The sequence below is a fragment of the Bufo bufo genome, chromosome 6 (genome assembly GCF_905171765.1).
Source record: "Bufo bufo chromosome 6, aBufBuf1.1, whole genome shotgun sequence".
Taxonomy (NCBI): Eukaryota; Metazoa; Chordata; class Amphibia; order Anura; family Bufonidae; genus Bufo; species Bufo bufo.
This window is the reverse complement of record NC_053394.1, coordinates 248,501,578-248,515,396: the sequence shown is the minus strand read 5'-3', so window position 1 is coordinate 248,515,396 and position 13,819 is coordinate 248,501,578. Positions and strand designations below refer to the sequence as shown.

General features: G+C 46.7%; 1 protein-coding gene across 1 annotated transcript in view; it reads right to left on the bottom strand.

Annotated features, from left to right (window-relative positions):
• LOC121004077 (sphingosine-1-phosphate lyase 1-like) overlaps positions 1–12,905 on the bottom strand; it is a 120,053-nt gene extending 107,148 nt beyond the window's left edge. Inside the window, exon 1 of the mRNA XM_040436157.1 lies at positions 12,743–12,905. Coding sequence (XP_040292091.1) covers positions 12,743–12,754 — 12 coding nt within the window. The 5' untranslated portion in view covers positions 12,755–12,905. The remainder of the gene's footprint in view (positions 1–12,742) is intronic.
• Positions 12,906–13,819: the final 914 nt, after the last annotated feature.

The following is a 13,819-nucleotide window of genomic DNA, read 5'->3' as shown; positions in this document are numbered from 1 at the left end:
CAAAAATAAAAATATATGAGGCAACAATCTGCTTACCAGACCAGATGTAGAGCAGAAAAACCTGTTTGGTTACTCCACGTATAATGGGAACGAGGTTGCTTAAAGAGTACCTGGTGCTGCGGCAGCTGAAAATAACCAACCATGGGGTCGCTGGGTAGGGTTGAGCAAATCGAGCTTCGGATAATAATGCCAAAGTCGACTCGTTAAAAATTTTGGGGCACATTTACGCCGGTCTTAATAAAGCTGAAGTTATGAAGATGCGCAAGGAAGCGGTCTTACATTTAGACAATTTTCTACGTCTAAAACAGATATAGAAAATGGTGAATGAGACGCGCCTGCAGGCCCTTCCATGCCACACCCACAATTTAAGACCTGGCGTAAGTGGGGTGAAGTCGCAGATAGCGGCGCAACTAATCGCTGTGCCACTATCTGCACCTGAAATACGCCTAATTTATTTCAGCATAGTAATTGACCCCTTTTGTTTGTAATGCTGTTTCTGTGTGCAGCATTAGGCTACATTCACACAACCGTAATGTTTGGCGGCCCGCAAACTGCGGATCCGCAAAACATAGATACCGGCACATGTGCATTCCGCAATTTGCGGACCACACATGGCAGCCACTATGATAGAAAATGCCTATTCCTTGTCCTGCAATTGCAGAGTGTGCTGTCCGCATCTTTTGCAGCCCCAAAGAAATGAAGGGGTCCACACCCATTCCAGAATTTTGCAGAACCGATGCTGACCTATTCATACGGTCAGAGGTCGCACTACGTTTTTTCCAGAAGAGAAAAAATACTCCTCTGACTGACCCGGGGGTGTTCAGCGGCCTGGGGGAGGGGCTGGCAGCACCTCTGCAGCGGCAGTCCGCAGCTGCACACCCGTGACAGTCACGTCCCATCATGATTCGCTCTCCTCTGTTCCCGACTAGTTCCCACCAGGCTCCAGCACAAACCAGAATTACCTGGGCAGGGCAGCTTGATGTCAATTGCGCAGCCAGTCACAGTGTGATCCAAACATTGCCCTGCCTCCTTAAAGTGACCATGCCTGAGCGCCGCGGTCCCATCCTAAAAAGGAGGACTTCTCCGTCCTGGCATTGTCACAGGCCCGGGGGCAGCTTCTCTCAGACCAGTCACGCGAGTCCTCTGCTCCTTAGCTCTCCAGTGGCCCTGCCATGTTTCCCGGGGGCCTTGGGCAGCGAACCCGGCTCTCCTTACTACAGCCACCCACGGGAGCTGGCACCTCTTTCTTCCAGCAGCTTCCCCTGCTGCAAGACCTGTAATCAATCCATTGCACGCTCATACCAAACAATAACATAGCTCCTTGCCGTACAGAGCTTTGTTATTGGTTATTTCAGGCACAGACAGCATCGCTGCGCTGCCCATGCCATTCACAGCGCTGACTGCGCTGATGAATGTGGGGGAAAAATCTAAGGTGTATTGGTACGCCTTAGACTTTTTCCAGGGAGTAAAATGGCCTGAACAGGAGTCAATGACGCTTGTACAGGCGTTATTGCAACCTCTGCATCACGGTCATGTGAATGAGCCCTTAAAATGTATAGAAATCAGAAGTAGGCTTTGGTACTGGCTGGTACCTCAGTACTGAATCCAACTTCAAATTCCTATTTTAATATGTTTTTAAATACGCAGAGAGGAATACCGAAGTCATGCGCAACTTCGGTTGAGACTAAGTTTTCCTTCAAGGAGCACATACATTTTAACGCTGTATGGAAACAGCATTACAACGTTTTTTAATGAATCAATCTCGAATCTATAATCCAAATCTCAATTCACTAAACCCTAGTTCTGGGTATTGGCCTTCCACCAATTTGATATTGATGACCCATCTGGAGAATAAGTCATCAATATCTGAAGCCCAGGGAACTCCATTAAATTTCTGCTCTTTCGGAGCTCAGAAGGACACATTTGGCTATTATAAGCAATTTATAGCATTCCCTAAGTTAGTGTGTAGATAGCTATTACTTACTGATAAGGAGGACCCTTTGTACAACTGAAGCCAGAAAAAGCAGATACTTAAGGGTGCCTGCACACATTGCAGATTACACACATTTTTCCACAGCATAAGGCAGGGCTTGACAAATTTCCTTGGAATCTAGGAGCCAGCTAAAAAAGTTAGGAGCCAGGCGGAGCCGCGTCATAAAATCTATATTGCGATATAATTTTAAGCATGTATATCGCAATATATTGTTTTCTATATTTGGGGGGGGGGGGGGTGTTTAAACTTTTTTTTAAATTTTTTTTTTAACTTTATTTAATAACTATTAGCCTCCTTAAGGGCTAGAACCCTTGTCATATTCACCCTAATAGAGCTCTATTAGGGTGAATAGGACTTTACACTCTCCCTGCTGCCCTGTGCTTTGTGCACACAACAGCAGGGAGATGACCATGGCAGCCAGCCTCTGATCAGCCCCCCCCAGCCCCTCCAGCCTCTGATCAGCCCCCCCCAGCCCCTCCAGCCTCTGATCAGCCCCCCCCACCAGCCTCTGATCAGCCCCCCCCCCACCACCCTCTGATCAGCCCCCCCCCACCAGCCTCTGATCAGCCCCCCCCCCACCAGCCTCTGATCAGCCCCCCCCCCACCAGCCTCTGATCAGCCCCCCCCCCCCCACCCTCTGATCAGCCCCCCCCCCACCAGCCTCTGATCAGCCCCCCCCCCCACCAGCCTCTGATCAGCCCCCCCCCCCACCAGCCTCTGATCAGCCCCCCCCCACCAGCCTCTGATCAGCCCCCCCCCACCAGCCTCTGATCAGCCCCCCCCCACCAGCCTCTGATCAGCCCCCCCCCCACCAGCCTCTGATCAGCCCCCCCCCACCAGCCTCTGATCAGCCCCCCCAGTGTAATGCTGGGGCTCCGATCGGTTACCATGGCAGCCAGGACGCTACTAAAGTCCTGGCTGTGATGGTATGTTAGTAAGCAGCATTATACTCACGTGCGCCGTGATCGCCGGGAGCTCCTTCTTCTCATAGGTCTGTGCGGCGCATTGCTAATGCTATAAGCATTAGCAATGAGCCGCACAGACAGAAGAAAGAGCGCCCGGCGGCCACGGCGCACGTGAGTATAATGCTGCTTACTAACATACCATCGCAGCCAGGACTTCAGTAGCGTGACTCCTGGCTGCCATGGTAACCGATCGGAACTGCCGAGAGTCGAGATTGAAGAACATTCACGGCACCCGACCTCTGACAGGACGCTGTGATCCGCGCGGATAACACCCTCAACTGAGGGGTTAATCGCGCGGATCACAGCGTGCAGTCATAGGGGCCGGGATATGGCCGGCACATTCATTGGTGGCGCAGTGGCCACAGTCCCTCCCCTCCTCCTCCTACTCTGTTCTTAGTGGTCAGCGGCAGCTGCGCACAGTGGGGAGGGAGGGACTCCTCTCCTTCTCCACTGTGCCGGCTCAGGAAACCATGGTGCGCGCCGAGAGCGCATCTTTGAAAACGGGCTGACAAATACCCAAGCGCCAGGACCAAATTCCTGGTCGCCATGGCGACCTGGCGCCCGGGATTTGTCGAGCCCTGGCATAAGGGCTCATTCAGACGGCAGTTTGAATGAGTCCGCATCCGTTCCGTAATTTTGCGGAACGGGTGCGAACCCATTCATTTCAATGGGGCTGCAAAAGATGCAGACAGCACACAGTGTGCTGTCCGCATCCGTGGTTCCGTTTCGCGGCTCAGCAGAAAAGATAGAACATGTTCTATTCTTGTCCGCAATAGGCATTTTCTATTATTGTTGTGGCCATGTGCGGTACGCAAATTGCAGAATGCACACGGCCAGTAGCCGTGTTTTGCGTATCCGCAAAGCACTACGGCAGTCTGAATGGGCCCCAATACAGTACCGCCAAAATGAAGGAGACCAGACAAATCTTATGTACACTTTGCGTTTTTTTCTGTGCAGAAATAGACCTACTGGCATGTCAACTGTTTGAGCATTTTTTGTGCGAAATTGTGATTTTTGCTGTGATTTTGGTGTGGAAACTTAGAGAAATCTGCACAAAAATCCCTGTGGATATGGTTTCCAAAACCGCATCTGCATACAGGTAGCCTAAATGTATAAATTACAAAGTTTTCCCACAAAACTATAAATGAATCTGCTCAGCTTCTCTTGCTCTATAAGGGAGGAGTATAAAATGCATTCAGTGAAACTTGTACCATTTCACAAGCAAGTGCAGTCCGTTTTGTCTGCGACTGCATTCAGCGTTTCAGTTTTTTCTCACGTGGATGCTATTAGTTTAGATGCGGTTTTCACACATGTGAAAAAAAACTGAAGAATTAAAAACATCTCCTAGCAACCATCAGTGAAAAACGGTTTGCATGCGTTTTTCACTTTTAGGCTAGGACTATACGACGACAATTTTTATAATGATAGTCTATGGTGTCGCACGGCGACACGTGACATGCTGCGACTGCGACGTGACAGTCGCAGAAAAAATTATCTCGACACTAAGGAGAAGAGTCCAGCTGGTCAATAATCTATAGAAGGCCTTTTCCATTTGGCATATCTTTCATGTATGAGGGCCGCAGAGTCTCCATCAACTCCTTCCAGGATTTGGATCCAGCACACGATCTCTTGGGAATTAACCCTCTTGACATCCAGAACTGGGACCCTGTCCAGGACTTAACTACCCTCCCGGACTTACCTCAAGCTGAACCATGGGAAAAACAGCGTACCCCAAAACCACAGAGGAACAGAAGAGGAAACCTGGGACCATCCTCCAGACGCCTTCCTATGGGGATGTAACTTACTTATATGGTTGCACTTGTCCTCTCTCAGTACAGTGTTTCAATATACTTTAAACCATTCTATTCTCATAAGCTCTATCTCACTTTCCTAACAGCCAACTTCCACTATGCTAATATACCTCATTAATGGCCTCCATTGGCCAATACTTCTTCTATATTGACCCGATCCCCAATTCTGATCTAGGGTGAACTAAACAAGAACATAGTTCTTTTTCCCCATATATTAATCGTCCTACTTTTCATACTATGACGAAAATGTATTACCTGTTAGCAATGGCATGTGCATTACTCTATGCTTCTTTTTTATTTCTTGTTCTTGTTCATCCTTTGTTTCAGTAGGTATAATTGTGAACAAACTGGTACTGAACATATTAGATGGGACTCCACTACAGGGAGGTCGGCTACACTCTTGGAGGCTGAGTATTATATCTATATTTTAAGAAATCCACACCATTTATTAATTTATAGCTCAAGGATCCCCTTTATATACTAAATCATGACTGACATACACGTAACTACCTACAATGTGAAAGGTTTTAACTCACCTTCTAAAAAGATGTCTAATCTTCTCCCAATTGAAAAAAAATAAAGGAAGTTCGGTCATTTTCCTCCAAGAAACACACTTTAAATTGAATCACTACCCCAACTTATCACACTCTAATTTCCCAATAAGGTATCATTGTGGATCAAATTCCTTGGCCTCCAGGGGTGTTAGTATTGGCTTCAAAAAGGGATTCCCATTTCAATATTGCTCCCATATTCAGGACCATGAAGGTCGTTATAATATGCTTAAAGGCACAATCTGTAACCAGATGTTTAAGTTCATCAATATATATGCTCCCAATTCTAACCAACATACATGGTTTAAAAATGCCTTCCCAATTATGGAGGGATTTAGAGAAGGTGTGGTTGTGATGGGAGGAGATTTCAACCTAGTCTTGGAACCACTGATTGACTCATCATGCCAAAAATCGACTTTCTTACAAAGCTTTGAACTCCCTACGCAAAAAGTTCCACAACTCCCAGTTGGTTGATGCATGGAGAATTTTGAATCCCCACTGTCGCGACTATACCTTTTTTTCCCCCACAATTTACATAGTCTGGTCTATGGTATGACCTATTTATTTTTATCCAGAGAACACCTCCAGTACTGTACTAGAACCAACATCGATTCTATAGACCTCTCAGATGACTACCCAATACATCTGTCCATTACAACTCCACAAGTAGCCCCACGGACTTTCAAATGGAGGCTCAATGAACAAAGGACCTTAAAGAACAGGTACAAAACCTTCTAGACAAATATTTTCATCTGAACTCACTCCCAGAGACATCCCATCATACGATATGGGATGCTCACAAAGCGTATATAAGAGGCCATTTTATTAAAATGGGAACATATCTTAAAAAGAAAAAAAAAAAATCAGCTAGGATGGAAACACTCCTTTCAAAAAGTCAAAAAATAGAAGGTCTTCACAAACAGACTTTGGTGGAGACACATCTATCCCAGCTCAATAACAGCAGATCCGAAGTAAAAAACCTCCTTAATACCACTTTAGCTAAATATTATTTACACTCCCAATTCAAATATTTTGATCACGGCAACAAAGCCTCCATATTTATCATGGTATATAATAAAAAGAGGAAATCACACAATCACATAAGTAAAATTAATAAACCGGAAGAAGGAACAGCCATAACAACCAAGGACATAGCCCTACAATTTCAGGCTTACTATCACTCACTCTATAATATTCCCCAACACGAGATAGGAAAAAAATAACCCCTCCCCTACGGAATCTATTAATGCCTTTCTCAGCTCTATAATACTTCCCAAGTTGGATGACGTCCAAAAAACGGCCCTGGGTTCCCCCTTTAGTTGAGAAGAACTGGCAATGGCCATAAAACAACTGCCAAGAGAGAAAGCTCCAGGCCCTGATGGCTTCCCAGCTCTTTACTACCGTACCTTTAGCAAATCGTTAATTCCACACCTGTTACCTATATGCAACCACTTCCTCCGGGGTTCCCCTCTAACTATTGACATGACAAGAGCCCATATTATCATCCTCCCCAAAGAAGGTAAAGATCCAGCGTATTGCTCGAGCTAGCGCCCTATTTCATTACTAAATGTTGGCTTAAAATTACTTGCAAAGATGCTAACCAACCGTCTTTCACCGTTTCTCCCCACTCTGATTCATAGAGACCAAACAGGTTTCATCAAGGGGCGAGAAGGCAAGGACAACTCAGCTAGAATTTTAAACGTTCTGTATCACGCAAATAAGCATTCCCTCCCCTTGGTATTGTTGAGTACTGAAACGGAAAAAGGTGTTTGATAGGGTCAACTGGGGCTTTATGTACCATACCCTGATCAAATTCAACCTTCCAGACGATTTCATTAATGCCAATTTTGCTATGTACTCCAATGCCTCGGCAGCAGTACTGGTGAATGATAATATATCTCCCCCATTTGGGATCCGAAATGGCACCAGGCAAGGATGCCCACTGTCCCCCTTGCTGTTTGTGATGATACTAGAACTGCTTCTCCAATCCATCAGGCAGGAGAACAAAATAGAAGGAATTAAACTGGGCAAACAAGAGCATAAAACGTCCTTTGCCGATGACTTATTGATAATGACATCAAACCCAACGACCTTGCTGCCTCTTATATATAATCTATTGGAACAATTTAGCCCTATATCCAATTTCAAGATCAATATGAAAAAAACTGAAATCCTAAGTGTAGGGCTGTGCCCCTCATTAAAAATGACCTTAAAAGTTAACTCTCCCTATAATTGGGATACTCCATATATCACGTACTTAGGGATAAAAATTGGTCCAGATCCAAGCACTCTTCAAGCTTAATTATAGCCCACTACTCCAATCTATACTTAAACAGCTGACCCAACTAGATCTCCCGACATTATCATGGTTTGGATGTAAAAACTTGGCTACTTCGCTAATCATCCCTAGACTTAACTATCTACAACAGGTATTACCTATTCCTATACCAAAGGATTTCTTCACAACTCTCACAAGGCAGATACACAGATTTATATGGAAACAGAAAGGTCCAAGGATAGCTATATCAACCCTTCAGAGAAAAAGAGCAGTGGGTGGTATGGGTTTACCTAACCCTCTGCTATATAACAGGGCTATTCATATGTCAAGAGTCTTGGACTGGTTTTGTGGACCAGCACATACATCTTGGGTTGAGATGGAATCCTTGAACTTCCAGTCATCCTTTAGAATACTACTTATAGGTGACACTAAAAATGCCCCTAACAATACAAGACCTAATCCGGTAGTTAAAACCACATTTGGTGTGGAAATGGTTCCAAAATTCAGTATGAGGTTTTCCACTTCCCTCCCCACTCATTCAGGTTAGGGATTTGATAGAATTAGCCCCAGTGGAATTAAGACAAAGTCTTCCACCTTTGCTGAGAATGTCCCAACTCCCCATCCTATCCTTCTTCAAAGATGAAGGAGAACTAATAAATAGAGAGGACATTGCTTCTTTACTACCTCTTTCCAATACATTTCCTTCCCTGGCCTCTTTTTTTCTTTCGTATGTATCCAAACACGTCCTTCACCAGGCTTAGGTTTAAGGGATGGATATGTAGTCATACCCCTCAAAAGAAACTAATCTCGCAACTATACAAAAAACTTAATAATCCCATTCCTATGCCAAAACCAGCCTTCATTGGTCTCTGGGAGAGAGATCTTAAGACATCCCTGTCTCTGTCTATCTGAACAGTCCAAACTGTTCTTGCCTCCACATACTTCTTCACGTCGTGTACTCATCCAGGAGAATGGATATAAAATTCTCACGAGATGGTACAAAACACCAGATATCACATACAGATATAGTAGCTCAAACTCAGACATTTGTTGGAGGTGTGGAAGGGAAAAGGGCCCTTTCTTTCATATATGGTGGCCCTGCCCACCCATCCTAAGCTGGTGGGAAGATGTGTTCAGGAAAAGTAACAAGATACGCAACATGTCTATCCACCCCTCCCCTCAAATAGCTCTGTTAGGCCTCCCTCTAACATCATTTCCAATATACCATCCTTGCTTCAGGCAGCTCGCCTTCTTATACCACGCTTTTGGTTAAAAGCAGAACTTCCCTCACATGATCTTTGGATAGGGAAGATAGATGCAATATATAGATTTGAGGAAATAGCTGCAGCAGAGGCTCGCACAGAGGCTTTACTCCTAGTAACACAACCATTTTAACACCAATGTTCTTACCATGTAACCAGGCTAACTATATTTTTTTATGCCATTACTGCTATACTCTTAGATTGATATGCATATGTAGTTGATCATACCATCTATTCAACTTAAAGGGAACCTGTCACCTCCAGAAAACATCCCAAGCTGGCAGCAGTACCTGAGAGTAGCTAGCAGCCTGTTTGTAACTATCATTTTCTTCCTGCAGGTAGTTGAAGCAGAAGCTGTAAAAAGTATCTTTAATCCCCTGCCGGCGCGCTTCTCTAGTCAGGCAGCGGCCTCCTTGCTTCAAGTCACGGTAACCACGCCCCCTTCCGTGCCTCTTCGCTGTGATTGACAGCCGGCAGTTCGGCAAAGCCAGCCAAACTGTTGTGCATATGCGCTATCAGTCCCAGCGAAGGGGGCGTTGTTACCGTGACTTGAAGCAAGGAGGCCGCTGCCTGACTAGAGAAGCGCGCCGGAAGGGGATTAAAGATCGTTTTTACAGCTTCTGCTTCAACTACCTGCAGGAAGAAAATGATCGTTACAAACAGGCTGCTAGCTACTCTCAGGAGCAGTGATGGTCAGTTTGCAGTGTTCGCCAGCGAACACATGCGGGTGCCATCTTTTAGTAAGGTAGACTCACCCGTCCGGCGATGCACAGGTAAGCCTTTACCTGTGCCGAGTGCCGGTCTGAAATCAAATGCAGTCACCAGGATCAGGCAGTTCTGAGAACAGCCGCCGGGGGCCTTCATCGGGCTGTTCTCGGAACTGCCTGCTCCCGGTGACTGCATTTGATTTCAGACCGGCTCCTGGCACAGGTAAGGGCTTACCTGTGCATCGCCGGACGGGTGAGTCTACCTTACTAAAGATGGCAGCCTGCATTTGTTCGCTGGCGAACACTGCGAACTGACCATCACTGGTCTCAGGTACTGCTGCCGGCTTGGGATGTTTGTCGGAGGCGACAGGTTCCCTTTCGTATGTCAGTTATACCTACTCAGTGTTTTTGTACTTTTCTCACGTACAGTTTAGTGTTGTTGATACTGTACGATATGCTTACAATTATATGTATCTCATTATTTATTCTCAATCAAGTATTTAAAAAATAAAAAAATACTGCATGGTGTAAAAAATGGAAAGCTTGGCGAACAGAGGCCTACATTGGAGCCTATAGGTCTGGTTACGGTATGTGCCAGGAGTTTCCAGGACATATGATAAATGCACACTAAAGGGCAAGGTGAATACACCCTTAGGCCCCTTTCACACGGGCAAGTATTCCACGCGGGTGCAATGCGCGATGTGAACGTATTGCACCAGCACTGAATCCGGACCCATTCATTTCAATGGGGATGTGTACACGAGCGGTGTTTTTCACGCATCACTTGTGCGTTGCGTGAAAATCGCATGTTCTATATTCTGCGTTTTTAATTCAACGCAGGCCCCAAAGAAGTGAATGGGGCTGCGTGAAAGTCGCATCACATCCACAAGCAAGTGCGGATGCGGTGTGATTTTCGCGCATGGTTGCTAAGGAGAAGATGTTACTAAATAGTGATGAGCAATCCTGGACCCCATTAAAGTAAAATTACTGTATTATTTTCCCTTCTAACATGGTTCTTCCTACAGAATGCTTACTAAAATGTCCATTGAGGGGTTAAAAAATATATAAAAATAAACTCACCTCATCCACTTGATCGCGCAGTCGGGATCCTCTTTGTTCTTCTTGAAGGACCTGCAAAAGGACCTTCGCTGACGTCATCGCGCTGCGCGATCAAGTGGATGGGGCGAGTTAAATTTGTTTAATATTTTTAACCCCTCAATTGACATTTTACTATGCGTTCTGTATTAAGAATGATATTATTTTCCCTTATAACCATGTTAAAAGGGAAAATAATAAAATCTACAGAATACCTTAGGCCTCTTTCACACTTGCGTTGTTGGGATCCGGCGTGCACTCCATTTGCCGGAGGTGCCCGCCGGATCCGGAAAAACGCAAGTGTACTGAAAGCATTTGAAGACGGAACCGTCTTCCAAATGCGTTCAGTGTTACTATGGCACCCAGGACGCTATTAAAGTCCTGGCTGCCATAGTAGGAGCGGGGAGCGGGGGAGCAGTATACTTACAGTCCGTGCGGCTCCCGGGGCACTCCAGAATGACGTCAGAGCGCCCCATGCGCATGGATGACGTGATCCATGCGATCACATGATCCATGCGCTTGGGGCACCCTGACATCACTCTGGAGCGCGCGGACGGTAAGTACACTGCTCCCCCGCTCCCCGCTACACTTTACCATGGCTGCCAGGACTTTAGCGTCCTGGCAGCCATGGTAACCATTCAGAAAAAGCTAAATGTCGGCTCCGGCAATGCGCCGAAACAACGTTTAGCTTAAGGCCGGATCCGGATCAATGCCTTCCAATGGGCATTAATTCCGGATCCGGCCTTGCGGCAAGTGTTCCGGATTTTTGGCCGGGGCAAAAAGCGCAGCATGCTGCGGTATTTTCTCCGGCCAAAAAACGTTCCGTTCCGGAACTGAAGACATCCTGATGCATCCTGAACGGATTTCTCTCCATTCAGAATGCATTAGGATAATCCTGATCAGGATTCTTCCGGCATAGAGCCCCGACGACGGAACTCTATGCCGGAAGACAAGAACGCAGGTGTGAAAGAGCCCTTAGGCTACTTTCACACTTGCGTTTTTCTTTTCCGGCATAGAGTTCCGTCACAGGGGCTCTATACCGGAAAAGAACTGATCAGGCATATCCCCATGCATTCTGAATGGAGAGTAATCCGTTCAGTTTGCATCAGGATGTCTTCAGTTCAGTCGTTTTGACTGATCAGGCAAAAGAGAAAACCGTAGCATGCTACGGTTTTATCTCCGGCTAAAAAAACTGAAGACTTGCCTGAATGTCGGATCAAGCATTTTTTCCCATAGGAATGTATTAGTGCCGGATCCGTCCTTCCGGTATGCGCATGCGCAGACTGAAAAAAAGGTGAAAAAATAAATGCCGGATCCGTTTTTGCCGGATGACACCGGAAAAACGGATCCGGCATTTCAATGCATTTTTTCGAATGATCAGGCATTTTTAAGACTGATCAGGATCCTGATCAGTCTTACTAATGCCATTAGTTAGCATACATTTTGCCTGATCCGGCAGGCAGTTCCGGCGACGGAACTGCCTGCCGGATCTCTCTGCCGCAAGTGTGAAAGTAGCCTAACCCAAATCCAGTGAAGTCCGGGTTCGGGTCTGGGTACCAGTTTTTCACTGATGGTTGCCAAGAGATGTTGTTTGTAAACCTTCCGTTTTTTATCACTCGCGTGAAAAACGCATCGCACCTGCGATTGCAGACAAAACTTAACGCACTTCGCACTAACGCATCCGGACCAGATCCGTCACACTCGTGTGAAAGAGGCCTTAGTCATTGGGGTCCGCGGGGGGCCACTAGTGTCCATCACGTGATGGATCTATATTGCCAGTATACTGAGGTCACAGGTATCACTTCTACAGAGTTTAACAAGAAAACAAAGACAATGGAGAGCAGCCTCAAGACTACTGCCCTGAGCCTCCCCAGCTTAGGTACTACAACTCCCAGCAAGACTGCCAAGCAGCCATGGACTTCCATAAAGTTGCCTGAATACCTGCCACTTATAATTGTATTGTGTGATCCCCAGATACACTGAAACTACAACTCCCAGCATGCCCGGCACTATTTACGGCAGCAGGGGAATCACAGATCACTGCTTTTCAGTGGAACCACTTGCGGGAAAGTTTTCTCACCTGGAAGTCCATGTCGGGAACGTCAGTCAGGACGGTGACCTCTGTCTAGGGACTGGAGATAGGAGGGAGGCAGCTGATATTGGGTCTTCCTATCTCCGGCGGCGGCCTGCTCTCCTCCCCTGATTTAAAGCTCTGCTACTCATTGCCTGTCGGCTCTGCCAGCTCCTCCTGCCTCCCTCACTTACTCCTCCTTCACAGCCGGCCGGAAATGGCGTGGTGCCTTGTCTCACGCTTGGAAACGACGCCATCGCACATAGCAACGGCGCCAACCCGCGATGCTGGGGGTTAATAACGGCCGCTGATTGCAGCGACATCTAGCGCCGGAGGGACGGAAGTGCAGCTGAAAAGGGTTACCTCAGCGCAGCGGTATCGGACGATCCCCCAAGTAATTGATCGCAGACACTGGATGTGGGCAGAGCAGTTTGTTATCATATATAGTACAGGAGGCTGCAGCAAGCACTCCACAGAGCAGTCCACCCAGCTTTCCCGGGTGCCAGGGTGTGTCAGCCAGCCACTTTTCCGGGTTTCGCACAATACAGACATATCCCCTAAACATAGGAACGTTGATAAATATCAGATTGGTGGGGGTCTGACTGTTGGGAGTCTTGGGACCCCCACCGAACATAAGTGGTGCCATGGTGCCCCAGTATGGATGCATTGCCATGAACAGCCAGTGGTCCTATAGAGCCTGCTGCTCCATATGGAAGCCCTGTTCTTGTGATTGGCGGGGGCCCCTGAGGTCAGACCCCCAACAGATCAGATACTTATTTATGGGGGTCATTTATCAAACTGGTGTAAAGTAGAATTGGCTTAGTTGCCCATAGCAACCGATCAGATTCCACCTTTCATTTTCCAAAGGAGCCGTCCAAAATGAAAGGTGGACTCTGATTGGTTAAATGACCCCCTATATTTTGTATCGTATAAATAGGGGATATGTTTGTATTGTGGGAAAACCCATGCACCCAGTGGTGCACCCTGCTCACTTTCTGGGCCGATACTCGGTTTTGGCTCTGTGGATGCCCGGTACGGACATGTTGCTGCCAATGACTTGGCGTAGCGGTAATGTGTCCCCAAATG